The sequence below is a fragment of the Gastrolobium bilobum genome, unplaced genomic scaffold, assembly GCF_033153095.1.
Source record: "Gastrolobium bilobum isolate Gb01-03AN ecotype WA unplaced genomic scaffold, APGP_CSIRO_Gbil_v1 utg26470, whole genome shotgun sequence".
Classification (NCBI taxonomy): domain Eukaryota; kingdom Viridiplantae; phylum Streptophyta; class Magnoliopsida; order Fabales; family Fabaceae; genus Gastrolobium; species Gastrolobium bilobum.
In genome coordinates this window covers 414443-427932 of record NW_026898999.1, presented here as the reverse complement: position 1 = coordinate 427932, position 13490 = coordinate 414443, and the positions used below count along the sequence as shown (strand labels likewise).

At 32.3% G+C, this 13490-nt stretch overlaps 2 protein-coding genes across 2 annotated transcripts; one reads left to right on the top strand and one right to left on the bottom strand.

Annotated features, from left to right (window-relative positions):
* Nucleotides 1-6220: 6220 nt before the first annotated feature.
* Nucleotides 6221-6960, top strand: LOC133286176 (probable calcium-binding protein CML29). The gene has a single exon (XM_061483558.1). It carries the CDS (start codon nt 6266-6268, stop codon nt 6746-6748), a length of 483 nt encoding a protein of 160 aa, XP_061339542.1. The 5' UTR covers nt 6221-6265; the 3' UTR covers nt 6749-6960.
* A 5010-nt stretch (nt 6961-11970) lies between these two features.
* Nucleotides 11971-13123, bottom strand: LOC133286185 (protein terminal ear1 homolog). The gene is made up of 4 exons (XM_061483570.1): nt 12870-13123; nt 12560-12673; nt 12313-12472; nt 11971-12162 (listed from the first exon to the last, which is right to left on the bottom strand). Exons 1-4 carry the CDS (start codon nt 13121-13123, stop codon nt 11971-11973), a joined length of 720 nt encoding a protein of 239 aa, XP_061339554.1.
* Between the last annotated feature and the right edge of the window lie 367 nt (nt 13124-13490).

Here is a 13490-nt window from a genome sequence, read left to right as displayed (position 1 = left end):
GATGATGAATGGCAACCACTAGGGTTGGTATGAGGTGTATATAATTGTGTTCGATTCACTGTAACTCAAAAAAAAAAATGATGAATGACGAAAGAAGATTAATTATAAAATATTGAAACCATCTTAGATTTGTTGTGACCAATGACTTTTAAAATAATATGATTTTTAAATATGTAAAGCATGTTTCAATTTTTGTGTTAAAGGCGGGAAGTATAAATTTTAATGTGTGAAAAACACAAAAATATTGTGTTCTAGTGCAGATTATTTGTTAGTTGCAAATGAATCCTTCGATAATCATAGTATTTTTATAATTATTTACATTTATGAGTCAGTATCAAAGATCAAACAATACAAGAAATACAAAAAATAATAACAGTAGTTATATTATTTTTCAACCACAAATATAATATAGGAATGTCTGCTTGTTAGTTAATTGTGTTTCAAGTTGCAATTTGCTTGTGAAACAATCGTGAAGTTACCGGCAAAATAAAGACATCTCAAAATTTATAAACGTATTTTGTTGTAAAGAATCTCAAAAGGAGATAGCATGTTTTGTAAGGACTAATTTAATAATATATACAATCACAAATAGAAAAAGAAGAGAAAAGAAGTAGGAGACAAAGTTTATCCTGGTTCACCCCAACGTAAGGATACGTCCAATGAAGCTATCACATTCCTCACATTGCAACTGACACTATACATATGCCTTAATTTTGGAATGTTATTTTTTATTCTCATAAGGCTATTAGACCTTTTGCGCATATGCTAAGGTTGGTTGATAATTAAAAAAATTACAATGGTTTATATTTATGAAGCAAAAGATAGGGCTAAAGAGGTTAATAAAAGTGCATTACATGGCAATGAAGCTAAGTATAGAGATGATTTTGCTATCATTTATAGAGATGAGAAGATTTATTCCATCATCCATTGCATGCAACAAAAAATTATCTGAACCTTCATTTCTTTTATTCTCATTAAAAATTTAATGATGATTTAGGAATGATCCATGGATATTTAAAATGCATTGAGAGGCTAAGTGTAGATATGGAAAATATAGAATCATATAAAAAAAGCTACGAGTATCTTTGGTATGGATTCAAACACGAGAGAAAGGAGTAAACTGTCTACAAGTGAGCTTTTGATCATATTAAGTTTTTATTTCCATTACAATCCATTCAAATAGTTATGCTATTAAGCTATTGCATGTTGTGTAATAGTTCAGTGGTGGATGATATATAGAACGCAAGCCATACCATTGAAAAAGCTTGCCATTAAAGTGTTGAGCCTAACTTGTAGTTTTTCGAGACGTGAGTGTAATTGCAGTATTTTTTAGCATGTAAGTACATGTCAAATGGTTTTATTTTATGGAGTTTCATAATTGGTTTTGAAAATAATATTCTCTGTTATTAATTATCAGTTATTGTTTCATTCCAAGAAGCGAAGTAAACTTGAACATTAGAAGCTGCAAGACTTGGTTTACATTAAGTATAACCAAGCTCTAAACACAACTTTGCCAATCTTGATTTGATTGATCTCATTCTCCTAAATTATATCAAAGATATTAGTAATGAGTGATTGGTGGGAGACATGGGTGGAGATGGAAACAAATAATGGAAATGTGCTTGTGTTTGATGATGATACCTTGACTTCGAGTGATAATGCAAGTTTAACTAAGCTTGGTTTACATGAGGTAGCATACACGATCCAGGAAACAAGAAATTTCATGGCCTTCAAAATCTAGGGGATGGGAAATTATAGAAAATGAAGGTAGGTACAACAAATTGAGAATTTGCTAGAATAACTCTATTATGTTTCTAGATAGTGTTGGTGAATTATACTTCGAAGATAGTGGAAGTGAAGATTGTGATTAATTCTTTTATTACAATTTGAATATAAAATATTACAATTGACAGTATCTACATTATTTTAATTTGAGTATTTATATGTACACTACATCAATATAACAATTTAATGAAGAGGACTCGGTATTGTTGCTATACTATTATCCAGTGTTGTAAAACCGAACCGAACTGGCCGGTTCAACCGAGAAACTGGTAAACTAGTAATCAGTTTGAGTATCTCAATAGATCGAAGATGCATTTCAACTGGTATGACCCGTGTAACTCGACCAAGTTACATTCAATCTGGTGACCCACCGGTTCACCGAGTTAGAGATCCATTTACAAAATAAAGAAGAAGGAGGGTCGTGAATGAGCAATGAATCAGACTCTTTCTTAGCTTTGAATCTTCAGTAACTAGAGCATCCATGGGTCAGAAAAAGAGAAAGAGGATGTTAAGTTTGGAGCAAACAGATTTTCAGAAATGCATGCATTGGGCATATGGGCTCAGAGTGACAAGCACTACAAAGAGCCACCCCCAGCACCCTTGTTTTAGCCCGGGAGCTAAAGTCATGATCCTTTTATGGAGCTCGGATTTCTAAGTTTGTGGCCACTTTCTTGTTCCTTTATATCACCATCTTAACTGTGATGGGTGTGAACAAGTCATCCACAAGCGTTCCTCTATTGGCACTCAAGGTATTGCTTGGGCTTTTGGTGGTATAATATTTTCCCTTTGTACTATGCAACTGGAATATCACTCTAAAATAAGTGAAATGAACAAAGAGAAATGAAGTGTGAAATGAAGAGAGAGAAAAAAGTGAAAAACAAAGGGGAGAGGAAGCGGACAAATGAAGAGAGAGAAAAGGTACAATGGGTAAGAGAGAAAAGTAAGAAAATGGGATAGTTAATAAGATATTGATTTTTGAAAAAAAAAATTAGGCATAGGGCTCAAGTAGGTGAGGAGTTGAAATTTAAAAGGTTTATAATTTTATTAATATTTTTTTTTAATTTTGAATTTTAAAAATCTTAATTTTCTAAAAAAAAAAATATATACTTTCTAGTTGGGCTTATATTGGTATCATGGATAATTTGACTTGAGCTCATGTCTAATATTTGAATTTACCACATTTATCATTAAGAATTATTTTATTAATTTAAAGTTAATTAAATTTTTTTTAACAAAATATAATTAAATAATTAATTAATATAATATTAATTATTAAATTGTATTAAGTCATTTTTTTTTTAGAATTTTATAAAAATTATAATATATATATTTACACATTAATCCGGTTCAAGCAATTAAACCAATAACCCACTAATTAAACTACTAATTTAGTAACTCATTATCCCGACCAACTCAACAATCAAGTTTTATATCATTGCTGTTATCCACTATAGCCTTATAGTCTTTTTGGAGGTCGGCCGCTAATGTACGTTACCCGCACCTGTCTTAACTCTTAACCACTAGTCCGGATTTGAAATTGAGACCTCAGATATACGGTTTTTACAGTGGCCTAAGATGCAGAAGTTCAAACCAACTGCGGCCCATGAGTCTCAAGCGTATCGAGCAGGCCGAAGGATGTTGGGCTTGCTGGTGCATGCTACGACCTGGACTTAGCTTATGGGCTCTACACAGAGGAGGAGGAAAAATATGGGTTAGGGTTAAAGTTGTTTCAACCTTTGTAGTTATTCCCAATATCTCATCAAAGCACAACTTTTATTTTTATTTTTATACATAGGTGGAAATTAAACGCACAACTTAATACAAATTATTCAAATCTTTCACCACTATATCAATCCTAGTGGCTTCCATAATTTTTTTAATTCTACTAATGGTGGTTAGCATATATTGTACTATATACTTTTATTATTTGACTTTATTAAAATTTGCTCTAACTCTACGAAAGTTCATGCCACAACTATTTGAGATCCACAATAATGACAGGTGATCGGGTTATTGCTGCGAAAACGATGTTGGATGGGAAACTAATCTTTCAAAGAATCTGAAGGCCTCATGCAACTTGCTAGTGGTGTAGCTGGAAGCATCTACACCAAAAATAACTTTGTGCGCTCATAATTTTATCTCTTTTGTGAAGTTATTCAAATATTTTGCCAGAAAACTAAAAAAGATAGAGATAAGGTTTAGTATAATTTTAATTTGATGATGATCCATTTGGTGGCGATCACAGAAACCGCAATGCAAGTAATATATCTTTAATTTAAAACTAGCAAGTATTTTACATACAATTTTAAATTTAAACTAAAAATATTTAAAATTATAAAAAAATGAATATAATTATTTAAGTATAATTTAAAAAGTATTGACAGAGAAATTAAAAATTAAAAATTAAAAATGAATATATGTATCTATATATACATATGCATAATTAATTAAAAAGAATTTAAATTTAAATTAAAAAAAAGTTAAGTGTCATTCTTAAAAGTAAATAAACTAAAAAAAACAAAAAAATTAAATCCCTTAGAGAGTATATTTTAATTTAATGTATAAGAATATATATTTTCAAAGAACGAAATCAAATACTAAATAATAATCTTTGTTTTCTTCTTTATTTGGTGATGATTGAGGAATAGGATCAATATAATGGCATACAATGACATCAACACTATAAAGATAACTCAATTGAGGAATAGGATCACTGGCATACAATGACATCAACGCTATAAAGATAACCATTGAGTTCTTATATATAAATGTAGTGTTGCAGGAGATTTTTTTTTCTACTAGTGAGATATTAAATTATGTGCAACAACATTTTTATTTTATTTTTAATGGATTTTGGGACCCATTATATCTTATATCTATAGTAAGAAAAAGAATTATCCTACAACATCATAAAAAAGAACCCAAATGTAACAGTATGAATATAATATAAATTACTATTAATCTCATGTCGGAGAGCATATTTATTAAAATCAGACCGACCCGGCCGGGTCGACCCGAGAACCAGTAAACTGATTATATAACCGGTCCGGTTGAAGCAACGGACCGGCCATGCATCAGAACCGGTGCGAACTGGCCGGTTTTCATAAAAACGGTGACCCGGCCCGGTCCCAAAAAAAAAAATTCAAATTTTTGTTTTTTCAAAAAAAATCATAATAGCCATATTTGAATATTTTTTTGCTTATTGACTTACATAAGTTATGTACTTACCACACTAATATTATCTCAAGTATGTACTATGCATAAAATTTTGAAATAATTTATAGTTAGAGATGTCGTTTTCTGAACCTAAAGCCCCGTATCATGATCATTATATTTTTGTTTGATTTTTTATTTGATAATAATATGTGATTTATTATTTTTTATATTAAAATATTTGATTTTTTTATCATTTTTTTTAATATTTGAGTATGTTTATAATTTTTTAATATAAATTATAAAATTACATATAATTATCGGGTATTGCAGTTGAACCAGTGATCCAGTGACCCGGTACCTCGACCGGGTCAATGACTGAGCCGATTTTAATAACATTGTACGAGAGTAGTTCTTTCTTACAATAGACACAAACACAATCTTGGATGAGGCCTACTTACTTATAAAAAATAAATAAATAGAAATTGAGTTACAAAAATCGATGAATGTGTAAGAAAGAAAACTCCTTTCAAACAACATGAGGAAAAAATCTAATATATAACCGTTGCACTGAATCAGTGCAATGGTCATATTTGCGCTATGCATTCCCAAGCAAATATTAAAGTTATTTTTTTTTTAAAAAAAATTTGTCAACTGATGTTAAAGAGGGAGAAAAAGCAAATTTAATATTTTCACTATGTATTTTTGAGAATATATAGTTAAAATATCAGTGTCGTACTAAACACACACCAGTACCAAAAATGATCTACAATAGTTTTTCCCAACATTAAATGTCACAATTATATTTTTTGGTTCACACAATTTGTCTTCTACCGTTATTCCTAAAAGGTAGAAGATAAGAATGAATAAACTTTACAAGCATTAGATTCTATTCCCAATTTCCCATACGTCTTCGTAAACACACAAATGCAAACATTCTTCGTCCCTTTCAGTTATTTATAATTGCGGATTAGGGTACCCAGCTAGCAATAGACAATCACAAAGTAACACATCACTTTCTATCCTATATAACCTAAGTTTTTTTTTTTTTTTGAAGAGTTGTTTATTCACATCATGAGTAATATTTAATGGCATCATATGTGCCTTTTGTTTTTGATTTTCGTAAATACAGTTTGTCTATCTTTATTCCTAAAAGGGCCAAGATAAGAATGAATAAACTTTACAAGCATTAGATCCTATTCCCATATATCTTCATAACCACACAAAAGCGAACCTTATTCGTCCCTCTTTTCCGCGATTTATATTTGCTGGCTAGTGTACACTTCTAGCAATACACAAGCACAAAGTATCACACCACTTAGTAAGCATGGCTCAAGTGGGTAATTCTCTCTCAGCTGAAATGGAAACACTGAATCATGTTCTGTCATTAGTAGAGGCATTCAGAGCTTTCGACGCAGACAACGATGGGTTCATTACAGATGCGGAACTAGGCGGAATCCTGGGGTCAGTTGGGTACAATGCTAGTGAACAAGAAGTGAAGGCAATGATGAAACAAGGGGACAAGAACAAGGATGGGCTATTGAGTATAAATGAGTTCTTGGAGATGAACACAAAGGATTTGGAGACTGGGAATCTTGCAAATGTTCTCAGCACAGCATTTGAAGCGTTGGATGAAGATGGGAACGAAAGTTTGACTGGGGAAGACCTACATGAGGTGATGGAGAATTTGGGTCTAGAGTTGTCACTAGAAAAGTGTCACAATATTGTTACTTCTCTTGATTTGGATGGAGATGGAGCTGTGAGCTTGGATGAATTCCGGGTCATAGTCGATTCCCTCCGAGATATATAGCCACTTGTGGTTTATGGTTTATGTTATGATCAATAATCATATATGTATAATGTATACGCTTAGAGAATTGTATTTTCATATATAATTAATTAAGGAATAAGGAAAGAGTTTGTACCCAAATTAAAAAAAAAAAGGAATAAGAATACTCCTTCCATTCTATATTCCTGTAACTGTATATCAGAAATTGCTTTTGTTTTATCTCATGTAAAAAATAATAAAAATAAAATCGATTTTACCCTCCTAAATCTTCTTCCATTTTGAATGTTCAACACTGAATTAAAAATACTCTCTTATTTTGAGAATTTGTTATTTTTATTTTTTTTTCTTGTGTATATGTATCACCATTCACCAACTATCCGTCAAGCGACCCTTGGCGATCATGTCGAATAACTCGCCGCCACGAACGAGTTTCATGGCGATGTAGATCTTGGATTTGCTTGCTATGACTTCAACGATGTTGGGGTGCTTCACCATGTTTACTGCGGAGATCTCTCTCTCACTGCTGTCACAACCAGATTAATATGCTAGAGAGAATAGCGAGGGAAAGAGAGATGGTGAATATTTTTATTTTTCAATTTTAATTTTTTAATCTGAAAAATAAAATAAAAAACAGTGCATAGGGCTTTTCGAAGGCCCGCTCGTTGGCTATAATTTTAAGGGACGCTTGTTAGAGGAGATATTTTTTATTTTATCATATAAATGCAATTATTTGTAATATGGTAGAAAAGTTAAAAAAAAAAACAACTGTTTGGTTGACCAAATTTTTATCATGAAAATTGGATTAAATATTGTGAGTCTTTGTTTGGTTGAGGATGAAACAATGATGGATAAATGTATTGAAATACCGAAAACAACCCCTAATTTAATTTTTGCATATGTATACATATGTACTTGACCGAGAGTAATATGATTAAGTGTTCGTTCACCTTTTTGGATTGCCTAGCCTTTTCTAGGAATACCACATTTGAATTGGTTAAATTGCACAATGATTTTCTTTTCATTTTTCACATATTTGTCAAAGGATGGGGAAAAGAAAAATATGGCACAATTTTTGGAAAACCAAACAAAGGAATCATTAAATGCCAATTAAATTTTAAATGGAAAACCAAATCAAAAGCCTCAACCAAACACACCCTTAAAGTTTTCTGCCCATTCGGACCTTTTCATAATGAGTTTTTTTTTACTCTAACCTACACGGGTCAAAGCTAAAGGGAATGAACAGCCCATTTTGACACCGTGTACTTTCAATTCACATTTATCAAATTAAACATACAAAAAAATATTTATCCTTTTTTTAAAAAAAATTATAGATTCTTTTATTTAATATTTAAATTTAAAAAAATTCATATTTTTTCTAGCCATATTTTCTATTTTATAACTCTTTCTCTCACCAAAAAAACACTATAATTTTTGTCTAAAATAACATAATTTTATATCCATTAAAATAACAAATCATAATCCCTTAAACATCTTATTTTAGCTTCACATAATTTATTCGAACTTTCTCACGTTTAATTTAACGTTAACATTAACCTTACAAAATAAATATGTTGACTAAATAGGTGGAAAGACAATTATTTGACTCTTAACATCACTAAATTTTATCTGTATATTTATTCGTTGTCCTAAAATTAAAAACATTTAACCATCTCAATTTAAATGTTTTAATTTTAACATTTAATTTGAGTACCCAGCCTACTCAATCCTAAGTTTTTTTTTCCCTAAACGAAAGGAAAAAATTTAACAACTGAGATATTAGATGACAACAATGTCAAAAAGGTTCATATTTTTTTAACTTCTAGTATGAGAAAAAATAATAAAAAATAATATTTAATAAAAACCAAATTATTTGGTCAGGACATAAATTGAAAAAAATAAAGAATAATTTTCACATTACTTATTAAATACTTAAATTGTAGAATGTATTATCGATATTTACTAAATATATAAATAAAAATATTTTATTTGATAAAAAACGTGTCAGATAATATTATACATACACTGATTGAACTCAATTAAGAAAACGATTAAAATCGACCTATATGTGGTCCAATCTCATACTAAAAATTCACAAGAACCAAAATCGATATGTTAGCATAAATTTTTCTACTTTTGTCCTGATAATTTTATTTATTTGTAAAACATAATTTAAAATATAAATATGTCAACATGATAATTTCACCCAAACTAACCCGAATTCCATTTAGTTCTTATCGTATTGAACAAAAAAAAAATATAGTACAGAAGTCAACATGTGAAATTCCTTTTTCGTAGAGGCAGGGTTATTCTCTCCTTTTATTTCATGTGCCGTAATAAATCAGAGGGTATTTGGTAGAGGAGGAAAATTTTTTTTCAGAAAAATATAATTACTAAGAAAATAGTAAGAAAGTGATTTTCCTGGAAAAATTAAAAAAAATTGTTTAATAAGCCAAAATCTTACCAAAAAATTTTAGTATAAAATTACTACAAATTTGAATTTGTTGGGAAAATCAAAATACCACCATCAAGATAGTATCCCCAAATGAACATTTTCCTTCATTTTTTCACTACAAAAATTTCTCCATCAAATTTCTTTTCATAGACAAATTTTTCTTACTCCATACCAAACATGTCATTTGTGAATCCCATTTGTTAAATAACAAGAAAAGAGAGAAACATTTACAGAACCAATTTAACCAAAAGCATAAGCTGTTGGATGAGATTAAATTAATAGTTTTATATATCTCAACATGTTGAGATATATAGTCTCACATACATTGATTGTACGAGGAATTAATGTGGAGTTTATAAGGCCTTAGGCATTCCCACCTTTTGAGCTAGCTTTTGAGGTGGTGTATCCCAAGATTCTTTGTATGGTATCAGAGCCTCGCCGTCCTCCACTTTCTTAACTCAGGTAGGCTAGGCCTGTTGCATTGTCCACTCTTCAAGCCCAATGGACTCTCGTGTGAAAGGGCACGTTGAGATATATAGTCCCACATTAGTTGTATGAGTACAACTAATGTGGAGTTTATAAGGCCCTGAGCACTTCCACCCTTTGAGCTAACTTTTGGGGTGGTGTATCCCAAGATTCTGGTTCTTTACACCATTTATCACTTTCCTAGCATTCTCAAAAAAAAAATCCACCTAACAAACACCCCCAGGTAGAAGAACAACAAGGAGGAGGAGAAAATCAATAAAATGAAATGAAAGATAATTCTACAAAAAGAAAACAATAGAACCAAACAGAAATAATACTTTAGCCGCTGTTGAAAAGTTATAATACATTTTAAGATTGCAAGTTATATATTTGACTAATTAAGATAATAAAGAATAAACTAAAATAACTGATAAAGAAAACATTTATAATCATGTTATCAAAAAAAAAAAAAAACATTTATAATCAATTATGTGAATAGAAAAGAATATAAAAACAAATTATCAAGCACATACAGATACAGGAATGAAAAATAAAAATAAGAAACTAATAAGACATATTAAGGGCTGTGCGCATGCTCAAATTAATGGGTTGAAACGCGAGCTCTGTATTCAGATTAATTTTTTATTGAAAAATAATAATAATCAAACTATTGCAGAAATGACTCTTTAACTACATTTACATAGTCAGTGTGTGGTTACGATCCATGTCTTACTTCACCATTGATAGAATATAAAAAATGCAGTCCCAAGGTGTTTGCAAACTCAACGTTCCCTTGCTTAACACAAATAATAAATAGCATCTCATGCAATATGTTTAACATAATTAAAAGTAAAGGAACAAAAAATGCTCGTACAGGCATGATTCACAGTATATTTAAAAAACCTTATAATTAATATCTCGGTCACTACGTCAAGAAAAGAAATCTTAAAAGTAAACAAATCCAAATATACGTAATTCATTTTGCTTTACATCTTGCCCTTCAATTCTTGCGGCTTCAATATCCCCACCCGTACCCCAAATGACTGTTGTCAATTCCAAAAATTTAGAACACGTTTGACCATAAACAGACCTATATTCAGATCAACACAAGACCAGACAAACCGAGGCAGAAGTCATTTAATGCAATCCTAAATAAACCAGCAAAAACAAAGTGTTCCAAAGTTGCAATCAGAACTAATTAAAGCTAAAGGGATAGATATATCACATGTTACAGGGCCAGGGATCATCATGAGAATCTTCCAGAGTATTAAGGAGATTAGTAACCAAAAGACTCAAAAGACACACTTAGAACCCAACCAAACCATTCAGATACCACACTAAATGACAAATCACCAATTAAAGACTTGACCCATATCTTAACCAAAAAAAAAAAAAAAAATTAAGAAAATGAGTTTATGGAATACTGACCAATACACCACTTCACTGCTCACAATTGAATTCCAACCACAATTATAAAATTCTCACCCACAATGTTACCTGTTTGAGGAATTTAGAAGACTGTCATGGCTATTTCCTACTCGTTATTTACCAAAAATATACCCGCCAGACAACTCGGAAATCAGTAGTTGGATTACTGATAACAAACAGCTGAAAAAATCACACATAATCTAAAAACTAAAACCCAAAAAAAGTCTTTAAAACATAATCATTATCACAAATAAATACATAGCGCTGAGCATAAACAATAAAGCACATAAATCACCAAGATATTAACTATGAAGAAGCACGCACTGAATGATTAACATAATTACTGTTAGACCAGTACAATTTACAGCAGTAGGTAATCCAAAGGAATAGAAATCAAGCACAAACACTATTTATGCAGAGCAATTACCAATTCCTAAACCCATGTTTCCAATTCACCCCGGATAGTAGCATTCACGACCCCAACAATTCCAGGGGGAGAACGAAAACAAAGGAAGCTCTAGCCTCTAGACATCCGCAACCTAAAATAAAAATAAAAATAAAAAAACTATGCATGGTTACAGCAGGTAACAAAATCCTAGGTCTTAAACCTATATGAGTATATGTTCACGGAAAGAAACCCAAATCCCAAACCCCACATGCATGGAGAAAAACGAGGAGAAAGGTCAAATTACACTAGAATTACATGCTCAGTTGCTGATAAAAGGATTTAAGATCAAACCTAGCAAGAAAACATAAACACACTATCCTAGGCTCAAACCAAACACATCAAGGGCTAACCATCGTCAGAACCAAGACCAAGGAAAAAGGTGAAATAAACCGCAGGATTAAAAGTACCATTGGAAAGAGTAAGCATGTACGGAAGATACAAAGGGTCGTTTCAATGGTTTTGGAAATATGCACGGGTTCCTATGCTTCTTCGAGGCAGACCCGGTACATGCTTCCCAACAGGGGTTCCCTCAATTTGGCGATTCAAGCCGTCACGGGCTTCTGAGAATACAACAGGAAGAAAATCTCGACTCTTACATTGGAAAACTTTTTGGCGGAAAATCCTCATCAAGGTATCTTTGCCCTGTGGAGTGTGGAGTGACACACACACACACACACACACACACACAAAGGACAAAATAAACAAACGAGATATCAGATTTTATGCAAACCCCAACGGGTTCACAAATGTTAAGGGGAGGGAAAATGGCATTTAATGAAATGAGAACAAAACCTGATATAGGGCTGCATTGATCTCGCATATCTTCTGATTCTCGGTGACATTCCACACGAGTCCTTGGAACTGCTCGTAGAACTTGAATGCTGCAGAAGGAGTTGTAAAGTTCACAAAGGCATATCCCAAATTCGACATCCTTCCTTCTATTGCATGTTTCCTGAAAAACATAAAACAAAAAAACATTAACCAAACGAGAAAGTTAATGAAAAAAAACTGAAACAAGGAACTGATTCCAGAAATCTACCTGTAATCCATGGGCAAATAAATGAAATCAAACTTAGACCAATCCGCGGGATCCTCAATAGTCTTGTTTTGTTGCCAACAATGGTCGTCCATCATGAGTAGCAAGTCGTCCAACCTGATAAACGGCAACGCATGCACGACTCAAATGTCAAAACGCACGGTATCCGAATCGCCACATTATAAATTACAACCCCAATAACACATTTCGACGATAAATGCCGTTTACAATCCCCAAAACAAAAACAAAAACAAAAATTCCTGGCAAAAAGCACAAACGAAGAGATGGAAAGAAATAGAGAGAGAGGGGTTACTTGTATTGGTTTGGGACGTTCCGAATCATGACTGTGGTTATAGGAGAGGTCACAGCTTCCTCAATAGTATTTGGAAATGGAATAACAGTTCGACGAGGAGCACTTCCAGAAGTAGTACTATTCTCATCTAAGAGTTCCCCCTTCGCTCCCTTAACCCTCCATTCAGAGCGAACCATCTTCGTCACAGTCCTCTTCCTCTCATATCCCTCAGGAAAGCTCATCTTTTGCGACACCCTCCTGTTAATGCTACCCATTTTCACGTTCACATGAGTAGGCTCCGAGCGATTCGGAGGATAAAACCCAAAGCTGCATGAAGTGGAGGGAAAAATCGGCGTGTGCTGATATGGAAGAAAACATAGTTGCCTTGGTACCAAATAGAAGGGTTCAGCGTTTGGGTTAAGAGGGTGCTTGGAGTTGGATCTATGTAACTCAGAGAGCATGATTGGGTTTGTGGAAATGGTTACGTGACTTGAGGGTGGGTATTGGTAATAGTAATAGTAAAAATGGTATTTTGTTTTTCATTTACTTTTGAGATTGAGTTAGCAGGGAAAGTTGGGAGAGAGAATAGTGGATAGGGAGAGAAAAAAGGTTGAAAAGAAGAGGCTTGAAGAAGTAGTGGGT

Excerpts from the sequence above, each read along its gene's own strand:
- LOC133286176 (XM_061483558.1), top strand. The coding sequence starts at position 6,266 with ATGGCTCAAGTGGGTAATTCTCTCTCAGCTGAAATGGAAACACTGAAT.
- LOC133286185 (XM_061483570.1), bottom strand. The coding sequence starts at position 13,123 with ATGGGTAGCATTAACAGGAGGGTGTCGCAAAAGATGAGCTTTCCTGAG. Across the intron at positions 12,473-12,559 it reads TATTTGCCCATGGATTACAG|GAAACATGCAATAGAAGGAA; the intron begins GTAGATTTCTGG and ends TATGTTTTTCAG. Across the intron at positions 12,163-12,312 it reads TCAATGCAGCCCTATATCAG|GGCAAAGATACCTTGATGAG; the intron begins GTTTTGTTCTCA and ends CACACTCCACAG.